Below are 18,321 nucleotides of genomic sequence, written 5' to 3' on the forward strand. Positions count from 1 at the left end.
TTTTAAGTCCTTGACTATTATGTTTTGCAAAGAACTGCCCTCATCAACCTCCTGAAATAAAGTGATGGTAGAAAAATAATCGCTAACATTTACTGAGCAGTTATTAAATGTCAGGTACTGCTTTAAGTGCTTCACATGTATTCACTCATTTAATCTTAACAACAATCCTATGAGGTAGGGATTATCTCTCTCTTATAGACAAGAAAACTTAAGGTGCAGGAAATTTAAGTAATTTGCCCAAGATTAACAAAGACAGCAAGGGATGGAGCTGGGATTTGAACAAGTAGCTTGACTTGAAGGCTGTACTCTTAACCAAAAAATCACAAATAATGAAAATAGTTGATATTTATAACATTTAAAAATTAACAATGAGTTCTAGATCTTACTAAGCTTTAACTATATGCCAGGCATTTTACATATTTGCCATTCTGCCTTATGAAGTAGGTATTATTACCCTTGTTTTGCAAATTAGGAAACTAAAGGTTAGAAAGCTTAGGTAACTTGAAAAATGTCACATAGCTAGTAAAAGGCAGCATACCCAGGCTTCAATCCAAATCTAGTCTGCCATATCATTACCAAAACATGTTCTGGCGCTTAGCTGGCTGTTAAGATACTGACTAATCCAAGCTTAGAGGATGAATCTCCCTAAAAGAAAATATATTTTCAAAGGAAACTCTCTAAGCAAACATTGATTACAAGAAAGCTGGGTAGGGAAATCAGAGATAGGGCAAGGGCTAGAAAGGCAAGTCTATTCTGTATGTGCATAAATGCTAGCCTGGAAATTGAGACCAGAGTCCTAGAAAAAAAGGTAACCTTATATGGCAGCCTCCTCCTGACTATTCAATTCTCTCTACAGTCAGGAATGTATTACAAAATAAATACTTCTTTTCAGTATATCTTAACTATATATGATCAGAACTTCTCAGAGAAGACTATTTCCTCCCACATTCACAGAGGGACAAGTAAATAGGGAATCTTTAAGGTTAAGTAGCAACACTTCAACCTTTGACACTGTGAAGGTGGACAGCTATGAAGTCTAGCCCTGCCCTCTTTTTCTTTTCTTCCTCCCATTTGTGGAATTTACTTTCCTGTCCTGGGTCAATTACTTCTCTCTTACAATTAGTTGGCACTAGGTTCACCCTCATTAACTTTCAAGGGTGCCCAGTAATTATAGACCAAGCAAAAAATAGATTTAGATACTGATTCTAGAGAATTGAGAGTAACTGAGAATAGAGAAATAATTAAAAGCTTAAGCAAACAGACATAATCATCCCCATCCCCATTCTAAGTAACTTCATTATTATGGATTTTGATTTTACTCTAGGTCAGTAGTTCCCAGCTATATAACCATGAAAGATAGCAGATGTCATTCTAATATCCCTTTACTGCTTGGGAAAATTGATGTATACATAGTAGCTACAGTATCTCTGCAGCAGTAAATCTGGTTCAGGAGTGAGAACCACTGCTGTGAATTATGTATAAAATGATACATGTGACAGTGGTCTGTAACAAACTTAGATTTGTCCACTGGAGTTTCATAGAATATACTGTATAGTGTTAAATAAACAGAGATCCACAATCTCTATCAAGTTTGCATCAGTCATGTAACTATCCTACCTCTGTTATCACCCAACACTTAAACCACAAAGAGGACATGGTTAATCTTCAGAGGAAGAACAAATAGGGAACTATCACGTAAGTGATTTTTAAAAATAGTCCTTTCAATTTACCTGTACATATAGACAAATGTAGAGTATGATTTGCACATACTCACAGGCACACAGACACAGCTGTTTATAGATGGGCATTTCCCAGAAATACATGCAAATAAGCTGGTAGGACACTAAAAACACAGAGAGGCAGGGCCACGTACAAGTTTACAGAAAAGGATAAACTGATGAGTGAAAAATGTATGCATGACTATTTGGCAGAGAGCAGATAAAAATGAGAGATGGGAATGTGAAAAAAGGTCTAGGAGTTATCGAGAATAGACAGAAAAAGAACAGCTGTGTGAGGTAAGGACTATAAGATGTGAAAAGTACTTTATTTCTATGAAAAGTACTTTATTTCCAAGTGTAGAAATTAGGTTGTATAATAGAGACTGTACATTATACAGATTGCAGCACTAAATTCTAGACACTGAAAACAAGATTTAAAAAATTTCTGAGAAAAACAGGGTAAAGGCTCAGGTCACTTCTGTTTTGTCACTGCTCATATAAATAACTATTTTCACACAGTATCTATTAACTGCCTCAGTTCCTGACTTCTTTTTTATTTATTTTTTAATTATTTATTTTTCATGTCTTGTATTTTTTTTTATTTCAGCATATTATGGGGATACAAATGTTTAGGTTACATACATTGCCTTTGCCCCACCCAAGTCAGAGCTCAAGCGCGTCCATCCCCCAGATGGTGCCCCTTAGGTGTGAATATACCCATCCCCACCTACCCTCTCCCACCTAGTTCCTGACTTCTTAGTGAAAATGCAATGAACTCAAATGATGGATACATCCCTTTTTTGATTAATAAACTAAATATCATACCATCTCAGACACTTAAGATCAGTATTAACACATGTAAATGCTTATCACTAGGCACTCAAAATATTTTTCTCTCTCCTTCCCACATTCAGTTTTAGAAAAATTTTAGTACTCTTTGCAGTCTCCAAAATATGTCCTTCTGCCTTCATTTTTCTTAACAAAATCTCAACTCTACCAGAAACACCCTTAGTATCTAAAGTATACAATTCTCTTCCCATGGAACACTCACCAAAGATCTTTTAACTTGTTTGCTACTGATTTTCTGTAAAAACTTGGGTTGAAACAAAGTTTTCAAAAGCCATGCTAATATTCCCCTGGATTATACATGCTTTAATCAAAAACTATTAACCTCAAATACATTATCCTCAGGCCTTCATGGAAATGATTTAACTAAATCCGAATTGACATATGTCCACAACTTTTATTGAGGGTTTAAGAAACGGTCCTAAAAAGACCATTTCTATTTTGTAAAATTGCTACAAAAAAGTTATGCGATTATTTAATTGCTTTTTCATAAAGAATCACATTATATATTCCTCGCTGTGCTTGTAAAATCTTTCCCTGACATGTTTACTTTTTATTAGATAGTGATATCAATATTTTCCTTATTTCTTTTTGCTTTGGTTGACAAAAAAAAAATTTTTTTTAAATCCCATTGGCCTTAACTTTTCATCTTATCCCCATCTTTATCCCCTAATGCCTTATCCCCCTGACCATATCCCATTGGCCGTAACTTTTGGCCTTATTCCCCATGCCTTATCCTTCTGGCCCTATCCCCTGACCATTTCCCATTGGCCTTATGTTTTGGCCTTCTCCCCCTGGCTTTAACCCAATGGTCTTATCCTAATGGCCACGTACTCTGTCCTTGTCCCCCTGGTCTTATCCCCCCAATAATATCCCATTGGCTGTATCTTTTGCCCTCATCCCCCTGGCCTGATCCCTTGTTTTTATCTCACTGATAATATCCCATTGGCCTTATCCACCTTCCTGGACTTTTCCCTCTACCCCCCAACCCCAGCTATATCCCCTCCTTGCCCAGACTTCTCCTCCTTGCACAAGCTCACCCCCAACCATATTCCACTGGCCTCATCCTCCTGACTATATTCCACTGGCCTTACCCTGGTTGACAAGAAATTCTGAGCTAAGTTTTGTTCAATTATGAGAATTCTTAGCCTAGGCCTACATACTTTATTTGACTCTTAATTAAACCCTGCTCAATTTAATTTGTGTCCTTTACTGTAAATCACTTTCAATCTTTTGCAGAAATAGGAAGAGTATAAATTGGCCAATAAATGTAACTGAAAATTTCAACAATTTATATGAATTAGATTTCATATTCCTTATTAAACCTTTACTAAATCTATGTATGCCCACATCTAACTTGAACAGGACTGTTAAAGTATTTAACAAAGTATATTTACATTTTATCTTCAAAAAATTACATTGAAAATTAGAATATTTCATATCTAATAGAAATAAGAGTGGTAGATGGAATATTTACTCAGAAATAAGTTTGAGAAAGATAGGTTCTAATTAACCACATCCCTGCTCTTTTCTACTTCACTTTGCTGTAGTTTCTAAGACGCAATGTGGTTTTCTAAACACTGCATCCTTCAGAGAATGAATTTCTAAAGTTGTCATTTTGAGGCACTAATATAGGAATTATAGGTACACAGCTTTTCCCATCAATCATACAGATGGGTTATTGAGGAATATAAACATTTATCTGAATACAGTGAAGAACAGATGAAAGTTGATCTATCAGCTAAATAAACCATTAAATCCTTTTTGAGTAGGGATAAAAACTAGGTGTTAAATCAGGGATCCTTAGTGTGATAAATTTTTATGAATTCATATTTAAATCATGGAAAATGGATGTCTTGGTTATTTTACGAGCTGAACACAATTATACTACAATAATCTAAGTTAGGACAGGCCTGCTTCCAAATTTACCTGATGAGAGATGGAAGGTTGCTGGATGGGCCCCTGCATTCTAGGGTTTGGTAAACCCACAGGTGCTGGCCTCCGTTGCACCTGTTGCCTCTGAGCGATTACCTGTTGCTGCATATGCTGGAGCCGTAATTGAGCTAGGCTGATCTGTGTTGGAAACTTGGATAACTGGTTTGAAGATAAACCACCTGGTGGCTGTGAATTCTGTTCCACGACAGGATTCTGCTTAGGCATTTGTGGCTGGCTCTCTTTATCCTCGATTACTAAAGAACCTAATTAAAGAGAAAAGATTACAGGATAAAGTTTTTCTGATAGTTGGTGAAATATCACACGTGGTAAGGCCCTTTTTGCTGAACTTTAGAATTACCAATGAACTCTTTGGTCTTAGTACCCCCTTTATGCTCTTAAAAATAGAGGACTGCAAAGAGCTGTTGCTTATGTAGCTTCTATCAATCAGAACTTACAATGTTGGAAAGCAAAAATGAGAATTTAAAAAAATTTACTAATTCATTTAAAAATAATAATAAAGCCACAACACATTTTAATGAAAACTATATTTTAAAAAATGCTTAGTGAAGATTGGTATTATTTTGCATTTTTAAAAATCTCTTTAAATGTCTGGCTTAATAGGTGAACTCTCATATCTGTTTCTCTATTATCCGTCATCACATATGACAAATATATTTTATGAGGTTAAAATATATGAAAAAAATACAGTCTTATCCAGATATGTAGTTGGAAAAGGGTGGTGTTTGTGGTCCCCTGAAAAAGCCTTAGACTATTACTTTGAGAACTGCTGTTATATATCAAAACAAGCAAACCTGACATTGGCTCTAAAAACAATCCCACAAAGCATTTCTGAATCTTTAGTATTAACAATTTGCAATCTCTTGAGTTCTTATACCTTTACAATGCATACTGTTCTTTGATAAACAATACTTTGACTAACTTGAAACCACAGTTTTACAATTTAAAGGTGCCTCCTCTCTGATAGATCTGATCCAAGCGCGATTTCTTCAATAGGAGAGACTCAAATGTTTCTGATTGACTAAATATATATATTCTAAAATATATATATATAGTTATCATTCACTGAATGCTTACTGTGTGCTATTCATTGTGCCAGGTAGGTATATATTCCCTTTCACAATAAGGGGTCTAAGGTTTAGAGAGAGACAAAAACTCACCCAAAGTCATCATGACACTAACAAAATACTTACCTAGATCAGTATTTTTCCCTAGCACTCTTCTGTTTCTCAGAAGCCAAGGATAAACAAATTTGGGAAATTTGTCTCCTTCTTGAGAGATTCACAATGCAAATCTCATTGTAAATGAATTTATTGGGCTATATATGACAGCTCTAAGAAGTCCTAGAGTAAAAGATATTGTTTAACTTTATTATATTAGAGTTTCACAAACTTATTTGACTAAGAGATCCTGTTTTTTGTTTTGTTCTTGCTAATGCAGACTTATATAAAACTATATCCATTTATATGTGTCCAGTTGTAAATATAATTCTTAAATATACCTGTGTCTACATGTGGGTATATTTACATATTTTAAGTGATATATTTATAAGTACATACATCTCTACATATATGACTGCTTGTGTGGATTCATATCTCATGATGAGTTCTCAGTATACACGAATGTGCAGTGGTAGAGTGTGGTGTGGTAAAAACCAGAGTTACTTATACACATGCTTGTATTCCTAAAGATGCTTCTTTTCATTAAAGTGGGTGAGTGTGTTTAATTTCAGTTGCCTGCTATGTATCAATAGTCATGTGGCTGTATATACTTCTCATCTGGTCTGCAGGGGTCTCCTTATTACCTTTGCTTCAAGGATTCTTTTTGTTTCCTTGTATGGGTGAGATTTGTGTAAGTCTATTTCTTCCTTTCCTGGTGAGCACAGGCTCTCCAGCCATTTTTTCCCCTTCCTACCCAGAATCTAGCCTTGGGGATGAGAGAGCAACCATCTTTGATGATTCTGAAACAGCATCAGAAAGGCCAAAAAATGTCATCAAAGGGAATACTGGTTGTTGATGAACGAACAACACATAGGGAATTCTTAAATTTCAGTTTGTATCGTTTCCCCATGAGAAATTAAGAAAGAAGGCAAAAAGACTGTTTCTACTCAGCAAATAGTATCATAAAAAAGCTAAAGTAATAACTTTCTGCTGAACTGCTTGCAAGGATATTTTAGCTCCTAATGTTACCAAAATGATAGTCTCCCTTTGTGATAATTCAGTAAGCTCTAATACAGTCATGTGTTGCTTAAGGACAGGAATATGTTCTGAGAAATGCATCCTTAGGCAATTTGGACTTTATGCAAACAGCATAAAGTATACTTACAAATACTTAGATGGTATAGCCTACTACACACCTAGGTTATATGGTATACACTATTCCTAGGTATAGCTTAGGCTACAAATCCATACAGCATGTAACTGTACTCAAATGTAACACAATGGTAAGTATAGACATAGAAACCGAAAAGATAGAGTAAAAATACAGTACTATAATCTTAATGGGACTACTGTTGTATATGCAGACCTTCATTGATTGAGACGTTGTTACACAGCACAGGACTGTACTTAAGATTTGGGTACTTTTCTGTATGTATGTTACACTTCAATAAATACATTATATATATGTAATTACCAGGCAAATGAAAAAAATTAAAAGTGTTCCCTAAGCAAGATAAAGTGATTGAAGCATTAGGTGCCTATTGAATGGGTTTAAAAATAAGTTAATAATAGCATGAGAAACAGTATTTTAAATGAAAACATTCTAAATATCAAAAATCCTGTATCAATGACAGTCAAGAATTAACCAATTCTGATAAATCTACAGCTAACAATACAAACTGGATTCTGTGAGGGTGGGGTGGAATGGGAGGACACCTATGTATTCCTAGGCCTAGACACCCTGTAAGTCATATATGTAGAATGTTTTCCTGTCATCCATATATGTACATGTTTGTATTCATGCATGTGTCACCATATACACACATTAATGAAATACTAGCAAAAATGACATGTCCTTAAATCAAGATAATGAAAACATTTTGGGGGCACAAGAGAATACATTTTCATTAACATGTCATAATAATTGTGAGTTCCACAAACAAATGGCACTTTGAGAAAATGTAAATAATGGCCTACCTAAGTTGATAATATTTTGAGCCCAGAAACTAGGATCACAGTGAAATTGGATGGTGTTGTTGGTCACTGGAGAAGCATCACACCTTGCACGAAGGAGGTGCCGTAACCGGTATGTAATCTAGAAGGAAGAAGAGAGACAACAAAACATCAGGTAAATACTTTATTAAGTGCCCAGTAAATAACAAAAACGGTCTCTAATATGTACATCAATACACAATAAACAATCATACATAGGTTACAAAAGTGAACATACAACATAATTTTCTTTCTAAAACATGTTAAAAGTTTTGAGGTTTAACTCAGCTGCAGTGTTTAATACAGAACTGAAAAGTATCTTGAAGTGATAAATTAAAGTCAGTTTTTCTTAATTATTAATAAAACGTTGCAAAGATACTAAGTCAAATACTAGTAAAAAAAATTTAACAATATTTTGCTCTTCATTTATCTAACTTACTCTTCAAGGAAATCGAACTGGGCCTGCTAGTGCGATGGCTCTCCTTGTTCCTCATTAAGGTTCTGTCCCTGCCACCTCCCTGAACACATTCAGCTATGAATCTCATGTCATCACGCCACATCATCCACTTCCCTCCACACTGCAGCCATCCATCAATGAACATCTATTTGTTCTCACTCAGTCTATGAAAATTTTAGTTCCTGGCTCACTGTCACCACCTCCAACATTAGTCCTCCAACACTTCTTGATGATTTCAATATCCAACTAGATGATCCTTCTTTTCCAGCTTACTTCCTCTAGTGCCCAGATACCAATAATCCTACAAATCGACCAGGTCCTATAAGCCTTTGCTCTTAGAACTGTTCCCTGTCCTTCTATCTCACTTTACCCTCACCCTCTATCCCTCAGTTCCTCATTAGCCAGCTTAAATCCCTGGGCCAATCATCATAATCATTTCCTTGCATATACCCTCAACTTCTGTCTCTCTCACATACACAATTATGCATACTCTCTTCTGTCTCTTCAACCTTTCTTCCAGACAAACAAAACAACCCACCCTGTTTAAGTCCCAGTTCTGCCTGCATATAATTGGACTGATCTCACTTCAAACACAGCCCTTAAGGCTGACTGGCTACCATATGACATTTCTCTTGTCTATTCACTTCCCTACTTTCCTAAATGACTATTTCATACCTCCTTGTTTCTTTTCAAATCTCCAGCACCCCCTTCCCCACTCTCAATCTCAGCTGATGTACTTGCTTATCATTTCACTAAAAAACAGGGACAATCACAGGGACCTTCCACAAACTTTCACCACCTATCAGTATCAGTGTTGCCTCCTGTTACAATGGATGAAACGTCTGTGCTTCTAGCTAAAGCCAATCCTCCCACTTGTGCAACAGAACCAATCCCCTCGTCTGCTCAGCAATTTTCATCCCTCTCAGGTAACACCAACCCTTCTAACTTTACTAGATCACACCCATAAACATATAAATATGCCTTAACTTTTGACTGCTAAAAACAAAAGTCTTGGCTCCTTTCTCCTGCCATCAACTGCTTCATTTCTCTGCTCTCTTCTTACAGCAAAACTCTTCAAAAGACTCATCTAGATTTATTATCTCTGGTTCCTCCCCTCCTATTCTTTTCTGAAACCATTATATTCAGGCTTTCAGGAGCTGACACAGGTGGTCAGTGTGCCCTCATGGAAACACTTTCTTCATTTGGCTTCCAGCACACTATAATCTCTTGTTTGTCCCCTTGTATCACTAGCTGCTACTTTTTGGAGCCACTCAAAATAGATTTAGGTTTCACTGACGAACTGTTTCTGAGCTCCCCAGGGAGGGCATGGCTGCCCCTTCTTGTTGGCATCACACAATCCCAATCACCATTGTTGGGACTTTCTTCTTTCTCACATCTCTACATGATGGAATGCCCCAGGGCTCACTCTTTTGTCTGCCCTCTCTTCTTCTACATCCATATATAGTCATGCACAGCATGGCAATGTTTTAGTCAATGAAGCACTGACTACGTGATGGCAGTCCCACAAGATTTTAATGGAGCTGAAAAATTCCCATCACTTGGTCATGTTGTAGCCATCATAACATCACAGCACAAGGCATTAATTGTTTTTGGTGGTGCTGGTGTAGACAAACCTACTGCGCTGACAGTAAATGAATATGTTATTGGATTATATATTTACTATACTATACTTTCTGTACAATGTGTTTGTGTTGTAAGCGAAGTGTTATTACAAGAGTCAAAAATAAAAAGTATAAAAAGTAAAAAAGTTACAGTAAGCTAAAGTTAATTTACTGTCGAGGAAAGAATTTTTAAAAATAAATTTACTGTAGCCTAAGTGTGCAGTGTTTATAAAGTCTACAATGGTGAACAGTAATGTCCTAGGCCTTCACATTTACTTACCACTCACTTGCTAACTCACAGAGAGCAACTTCTAGTCCTATAAGCTCCACTTATATTAAGTGTCCTATCCAGGTGTACCACTTTTTCTTTTATACCATATTTTTAATGTACCTATTGTATGTTTACATACTCAAATACCATTGTGTTACAGTTGCCTACAGTATTCAGTAACCTGCTGTTTAAGTTTGGAGCCTAGAAGCAATAGGCTATACCATATAGCCTAGGTGTGTAGTAGGACAGACCATCTAGGTTTGTGGAAGTATACTGCATGATATTCACACAATGACAAAATCGCGTAACAGTGTGTTTCTCAGAATGTACCCCAGTCTTTAAACAATAACTGTACTTTTAGTGATTTCAGCCAGCCTCATGATTTAAATAACTTTATTTTATATCTGCAGCCTCAACCTCTCTTTTGAACTTCCACTTCCAATTGCTTTCTCAGCAGCTCCACGTGGTTGTCTAAAACGCATCTCAAATTAACATGTCCAAAAGGGAACTCTTGATCTCTTTCCTCAGGTCCACTCTTCCTATAATTTTCCCCATCTCAATTATTGCTAATAATGTTTTTCCTATAGCTTAGGGTAAAAGTCCTTGGTTCCTTTTTCTCACACACCACATTCAACCTGCCAGCAAATCCTGTTGGCTCTGCCTTTAAAATGTACAAATAATCTATCTTCTCCTATCAGCCCTACCAACTCTACTAGCTAGCACTCTAGGAAAGCCACTTTATTGCAGTAAGGTTCTAACGGGGCTCCCTTATTTCTCCTAGGCTCTTAACCACATACAGTCTTCTCTCAACACATCAGCCAGAGTGACTGTTAAAATATAAGTGATATTATGTCACTCATTTCCACAAATGCCCTCCCCCCCCCAATGGTTTCCCATCTCACTCAAACATTGAAGTTCTCATGACAAACTGCAAGATTTGTGCTGGTACCTTTCCATTCCTTCTCTGACCTTACCTCTTGATACTCCCTACACATTCACTCTGCACCAGCCCCTCAGGCCACTTTGCTGCCCACATCACAAAAGCTCCCATTGCAGTCCCTGCACTTGTGTGCTCTGCCAGCAATACTCTCCTCAGCTGTCTGTATGGCGTGCTTCCTCAGCGTGCTCAGAATCACTCTTTAGCTAGATTCCCCTTATCTAAAACTGCAAGACTCCCCAATGCTCCCAGACTACTCCCTTAATTTACTTTTCTCTTGAGCACTTAATAGCATGTACCGATATGTATAGTTTAGTTATTTTGGTACTGTCTACCTCTCTGCACTAAAATGCAGCTCATTGAGGACAAAGATTTTGTTTTTTGTTCCCTTAGCACTTAGAATGTTGCTTGGAATATAGCAGGTATTCAGTAATTGTTAAATAAGTAAACTTGCTTCAACTTCTACATTATCTCCAATAAAAACAAATTCTGAGTAAAATATATTAACTTATTTTGGGACTGTGAAGAATATGTGGCAAAGTGTCTAGCAAACAGCACTCAATACAATGTGCCTTTTCCCAAGTTCTCTTCCCTTTAATTTTTTGCATCCTCTAATTCTCACCATAAATCATGCTCATAATATATTAACCAAAAGGATTATTCTAAGAGCTTTCCTTTGTAAATATCACCATATTTTATCATTTTCTAAAATTTAATCATTTATATTTAAAAACTTTTAAATTATTTTAGTTCAAAAATAAAAATTACATATATTTATTGTATACACCATGTTTTGAAATACGCATACTTTGTCGAATGGCTAAATTGAACTAATTAACATATGCATTACCTCACATACTTCTCATTTGTGGAGAGTAAACTTAAAATCTACTCTCTTAGCAATTTTCAATACATTGCTATTAACTATAGTCCCTATGGTGTACAACAGACCTCAGACACTTATTCCTCCTATACAACTAATTCTGGGTTGGGTGCGGTGGCCCATGCCTATAATCCTGGCACTTGTGAGTCCATAGTTGGAGGATCGTTTAAGCTCAGGAATTTAAGAACAGCCTGGGCAACATAGCAAGACCTTGTCCCTACAAGAAAAAGAACAAAAAACAAACGAAAAAACCAAAATTAGCTGGGCGTGGTCGCGTGCACCTGTAGTCCCAGCTACTCAGCAGATTGAAACCCCAAACTCTGGGGTCAAGCAATCCTTCTGGCTCAGAGAGCTATGATCACGCTACTGCACTCTAGCCTGGGTGACAGAGAGACCCTGTCTCAAAAAACAAACAAAAATTTTTATCCTTTTATCAATATATCCCCAAAGCCCAGTCCCCCCTGGCCCCTGCCCACCCTGGTCACTACCATTCTATTTCTTTTTGATTTTTTTTTTTTTTTTAAAGATTCTACATATAAGTAAGATCATGTAGGATGTGCCTGGCTTATTTCACTTAACATAATGTCCTCTAGGTTCATTCATGTTGTGCAAATGACAGGATTTCCTTCTTCTTTAGGGCTAAATAGTATCCCTTTGTGTATATATACCATACTTTACCAATTTATCTGTTGATGGACACTTAGGTTGATTCCGTTTCTTGGCTACTGTGAATAATACTGTAATGAACCTAGAAGTGCAGATATTTCTTCAAGATACTGATTTCATTCCCTTTGGATATATATCCAGAAGTGAGATTGCTGGGTTATATGGTAGTTCTATTTTTAATTTTTTGAGGAAACTCCTCCGGTTTCTTTAATTGTTGTACTACTTTACAACCTCACCAACACCTGTGCAAGGGATTCCTTTTCTCCACATCCTCTTCAACACTTGTTATCTTGTCTTTTTGACAATAGCCTCTTAATCATTTACTTTTAAAGCAAGTGTAGAAAAACTGTCATTAACAGCAAAAAGAACCCCTACATTCCCTTCACCCAGATTCCCCAAGTGTTACTCTATTACCACATTTGCTCCTGCACCCACCCAACTGCTCTTACACATACTATTATTAGTCTTTCTCCAAATGCTTGGAGAACAAGCTACAGGTCCTGTCTCCCCTAAATATTCCAGTGTGAATATCCTAAAACAAAGATCTTCTAACATAACCAGCAAATTCCAAAGTCCAAATTCAGAAAGCAAGTGTGTCATAACACTACTATCCAATTCAAAGACCTCATTCAAGCGCCACCTGTCCCAGCAGTGTTCCTTTTCCAGGATTCCATCAAAGAATACAAGCTGCAGTTAGTTGTCATGTCTCTTAGTTGCTCAGTCTTTCCCTGTTGTTCATGTGTTTGATGGGTTTTAAAGATTTCAGACCTTAAATTCTGTGTGGTATTTCCTCCTGATCAGACTTAAGTACAGCATTCTTGTCAGGAATACAACACAAATGGTGTGTCCTGAAGCACAGGATGTCAGCTTGTCCTGCCACTGGTGATATTCATCTTTAACACTTAGTATAATAATTTTGCTACTCAATTTTCTCTACCTTAAAGTTGAAGAAGTATTCTAAGATTATACTAATGCCCCGTTCCCCATCAATCTTCTACCTACCACATTAGCATCCACTGATTAGTCCTCCTGAATTTCCTCTATGATAGTGACCAAATGTGTTTCCTTATGCTCATTACTCTTTCTACATTCATTACTTTATGTTTTGCCAAAAACTTCTCCCTGCCATAGATTTACTGTTTGACATATTATTATGGACTCATGTATTCTTTATTTAATTCATTGTGTTATAATTCATTATTTATTTAGATCCTCAAATTAGTTGTTGATTTGTCCAATGGAAGCCTTTTAGGCTCATCATTCTCTGTTTCAGTAGTTTCTGGTATAATAAGATTTATTATTATTATTATCTGGTATAATAAGATTTATACCAGAAACTACTGAAATTAACATGCTGATGCCTCCATACCAGCAGAAGGTAGGAAGAGAAGACGCTTAATAGTTTTTATGTTTAATACATACATATATATTTTTTCCCCTACTTCAGACACACTATACTGACTTAGCACCTTGAATATCTTATGATTTTTGGTGTGGAAATGGAGTAACATGAGCTTTCTTGCCCCCATAAAAAAGATTAAATCAGAAATGTAAGCACTTCCTTAAAAAGAAATCAGTTTTAATTAAAGAGAACTAGGAGACAAATCACTTGCACGTAAGTACTTTTTTCCACTTGCTTGAGGTATTATGCTACAAAACAGCAAGTACCTATTTGCTAATTAAGTTGCAGCAAGGTCTAAAAGTTGTCTCAAACTTGGCCACTCTGCTCCTTATCTTAGTAACAAATTTATCCTGCTGTATTTTACTACCATTCAATGTAAAGATTTAAGAACTTTCTCGCTTTCAAATTATTTTATTACCCATTTGAAATGGTACTCATTACCATTATACTTGCCAAAACTCATGATGCATGTTTTAAATAATTCTGAGAAGTATAAAGGCTGGCTAGTAAGAGAAGATAAATAATGGTTCATTAAATATACTTGTTAATCCCTTCAGATGTACCTGAACTTAAAATGAACTCAGGTTTCACACTGAAAATTAACTACTGTTTAAAAGAGCAAAGAAAAAATACTTTTAATATGAAAGGTGTCCAAACAGCTTTTGAGATGGCAATATTATATGCTGTCTCCTTTCTACTGAAGTTAAAATAAACTTTAAAAAGATTTACTATTTTTGAAATTCCAATCCTATAAAATAACATGGAGTTTTATCTATATGGCATTTATATAGCTTCTCACAGTAGAAGTTATAGTAACCTCCTTTTCTACCAATCTGTTACTGAGTTTCTTTATGTCAAACGCTGGGTAACACAAAGTTCTTCCCTTAAATAATATAAATCTAATGATATTCATAGGAAAAAATATGCAAATATAATAGTAAAAATCGGTAATAGTATAATGGATATATGCACAAGAGCTATATAAGCACAGAGAAAAGGAGCCCAGCTCAGTCTTGGAAGATTGCCAGGAGAAAAGGGAGAACTACCTAAAATGAACCTGGTAGTCTCTACAAAGATGAGAAACTATTCGGGTGAAGAAAAGGCACTCTAAGAAAGGGTACCAGTACTCAGGCAAGACAGCATATGTTCTGAGCCCTGAGGGCTAGAAGAAATTGGCAATTAAACTAGAAAGAATGAGACATTCAGGAAAAAAAAAGGTTCTTGAGATTAATTAGATGGTAGGATGAGGGAAAGGTAGTAGAAGAGACTGAAGATCCCTTTTAATATCCATTCCTTAACATTTTCCTAATTACTGGTATGTAGAACAATCTACTGTTATTAAAAAGAATGACTGCTTTATTTTCCAAAAAATAAACACCAAAAGTTCAAGCAACAAAAAGCAAAAATAAAGAACTGGAACTACATCAAACTAAAATACTTATGCACAGCAAAAAACCCTGAATCAACAAAATGAAAAGGCAGTCTATGGATTGGGAGAAAATATTTGCAAGCCATATATATGAAAAGAGTTAATATCTAAAATATACATGTTGATTATCCCATATCAGAAATGCTTGGGACCAGAAGTATTTGGTCTCCCTCTGTCAATATATTATTATTTCTCTTGTCTTCCTTCTAAATAATATAAGGATAAATTAAATGTTTAGCAGATGATAGACAAATACTAAAGAAATACTATAAAGCTAAAAAATTTCAAAATATATTTAAGAAAGACTGGACTTCTGAAAGGATTTGGCTTTCCCACTGGGTTTTGTCTTTTATTGACTGTAATTCCTACTGCAAAAACAACTATTTGAGAAGACCGGAAACTGTAAAACTCCTAAAAGATGATGTAGAGGAAAAGCTCCTTGATAAGAGCATTGGCAATAATTTTTTGGCTATCACACCAAAAGTTCAAACAACAAAAAGCAAAAATAAAGAAGTGGGACTACATCAAACTAAAATGCTTATGGACAGCAAAAAAAACCTGAATCAACAAAAAGGAAGCCTATGGATTGGGAGAAAATATTTGCAAACCATATATATGAAAAGAGCTAACATCTAAAATATACAGGCTAATTATGCCTTATCAAAAATGCTTAAGTCCAGAAGTATTTGAAATTTCTAATTTTTTTGGATTTTGCAATATGACCATATACATATTTAGATATCTTGGGGATAGGATCCAGATCTAAACAAGAAATTCATTTATATTTCATATACACTTAATACACACAGCACAAAAGTACATTTCAAAAAGAAATAAAATCACCTCGTAAAGATATCTGCACTCTCATGTTACTGCAGCATTATTCACAACAGTCAAGATAGGAAAACAACTTAAGTGTCCATCAACGCATGAATAAACAAACTGTGGAGGCTGTATGTATTTGTGTATTTGGCCTTAAAAAAGAAGGAAATCTTGACATTTGTGACATGGATGAACCTTGAGGTTGGTATGCTAAGTGAAATAAGACAGACAGACACAAAGAAAAATATTGTATGATCTCATTTATACATGAAATCTTAAAAAAAACAAATCGAACACATAGAAACAAAAAATGGTGGTTACCAGGGGCTGGGAGGAGGAAGAAATGTGGAGAAGTCAGTCAAAGGCTACAAATTTGCAGTTAGGTATGATGAATAAGCCTAGCAATCTAATGTACAATATGAGAACTATAGGTAATAATATTGTAATGTATATTGAAAATTTGCAAAGAGAATAGACTTTAGTGGCTCTTACCACATACACAGTAAGGTGATGGATATTAATTTGCTTGACTGCAATAATCATTTCACTATGTTATGTATATCAAACATCATGCTGTATACCTTAAATATATGCAACAAAAAAATCATTTTTATAAAAGACTAGCAAGCTTCCAGGCCCACAAGGCATTTTTTAAAAATTATTTTAAGCATATAAAATTTAGTATTTAAAGGATAACCTGAATAAACATGGCTATATTTATAAAGCAGAACAGAGTTATACAATATACAGAATTTCAAATTTTCTGAAGTTGGAAAATCCTTCTAAATGTTTTAAAATAATCACAAACCTCAGCTCAGCATGCAATGCAAATTATTTTATTATCTACACCTGCTACTACCTATGTATCAAGACTCAAGTTCCACACGATTTTAAATTTTAGGAAAAAAGAAGATTCAATAATCCAGCAATCATTCTATATGATTCAATGTGCCTATTTTCTCCTGTGCTGTCTTCATACATAAAATTGCAAGGTGAAACAGCAAGTGCTGATGGAAAAGCTGCAGCAAGTTGTCTGGAAGACTTAGCTAAGATCATTGATGAAAGTGGCTACATTAAACAACAGATTTTCAGTGTAGACAAAACATGAAAGATGTTTCTACTACCAAGAAGATGCCACATAGGAATTTCATAGATAGCTAGAGAGAAGCCAATGCAAAAGACAAGCTGATACTCTTGTTAGGGGCTAACGCAGCTGGTGACTTGAAGTTGAAGCCAAAGCTCATTGACCATCCTGAAAATCCTGAGACCCTTAAGAACTCTGCTACACCTACTCTGCCTGTGCCCCTATAAATGGAAAAACAAAGCCAGGATAATAGCACTTCTGTTTATAGAAATGATTAATGAATATATTACTGCTCATTGACAACACACCTGGGCACCCAAGAGCTCTGATGGAGATATACAAGGAGACTATTGTGGTTTTCAGGCCTGCTAACACAACATCCATCCTGCAGCCCATGGATCAAGGAGTCACTTTGACTTTCAAGTCTTATGATTTAAGAAATACATTTCATAAGGCCATAGCTGCCCTAGAAACTGATTCCTCTGATGGATCTGAGCAAAGCAAATTGAAAACCTTCTGGAAAAGATTCACCATTCTAGATGCTGTAAGAACATTAGTGATTCATAGGAGGTCAAAATATCAATGTTAACAGGAGTTTGGAAGAGGCTGATTCCAGTCCTCACACAGACTTTGAAGGGTTCAAGACTTCAGTGGAGTAAGGAACTGCAGATGTGGCAGAAATAGCAAGAGAACTAGAAGTGGAGCCTGAAGTTGTTAATGAATTACTACAATTTCATGATCAAACTTGAACAGATAAGGAGTTACTTCTTATGGATGAGCAAAGAAAGTGATTTCTTGGGAGGGAATCTACTCCTGGTGAAGATGCTGTGAACATTGTTGAGATGACAGCAAAGGATTTAGAATATTCCATAAACTTAGTTGAGAAAGTAGTGGCAAGGTTTGAGAGGACTGACTCCAGTTTTGAAAGAAGTTCTACTATGAGTCAAATGCTATCGAATACCATCACCATCCTTTTCATGAAAGGAGAATTGCATCCATGGCAAACTTCTTTGTCTTATTTTAAGAAATCACCACAGCCACTCCAGCATTCAGCAACTGCCACCCTGATCAGTCAGTAG

The 18,321-nt window shown here is 35.9% G+C and overlaps 1 protein-coding gene across 1 annotated transcript in view; it reads right to left on the bottom strand.

Annotated features, from left to right (window-relative positions):
- The window catches only part of TRIM24 (tripartite motif containing 24), a 99,472-nt gene that overhangs the window by 21,060 nt on the left and 60,091 nt on the right, over nucleotides 1-18,321 (bottom strand). The window contains exons 8-9 of the mRNA XM_045565323.1: nucleotides 7,655-7,772; nucleotides 4,494-4,762 (exon numbers count right to left, since the gene is read on the bottom strand). Of these exons, the coding sequence (XP_045421279.1) occupies nucleotides 4,494-4,762; nucleotides 7,655-7,772 (387 nt within the window). The remainder of the gene's footprint in view (nucleotides 1-4,493; nucleotides 4,763-7,654; nucleotides 7,773-18,321) is intronic.

The sequence above is a fragment of the Lemur catta genome, chromosome 11 (assembly GCF_020740605.2).
Source record: "Lemur catta isolate mLemCat1 chromosome 11, mLemCat1.pri, whole genome shotgun sequence".
NCBI classification, from domain to species: domain Eukaryota; kingdom Metazoa; phylum Chordata; class Mammalia; order Primates; family Lemuridae; genus Lemur; species Lemur catta.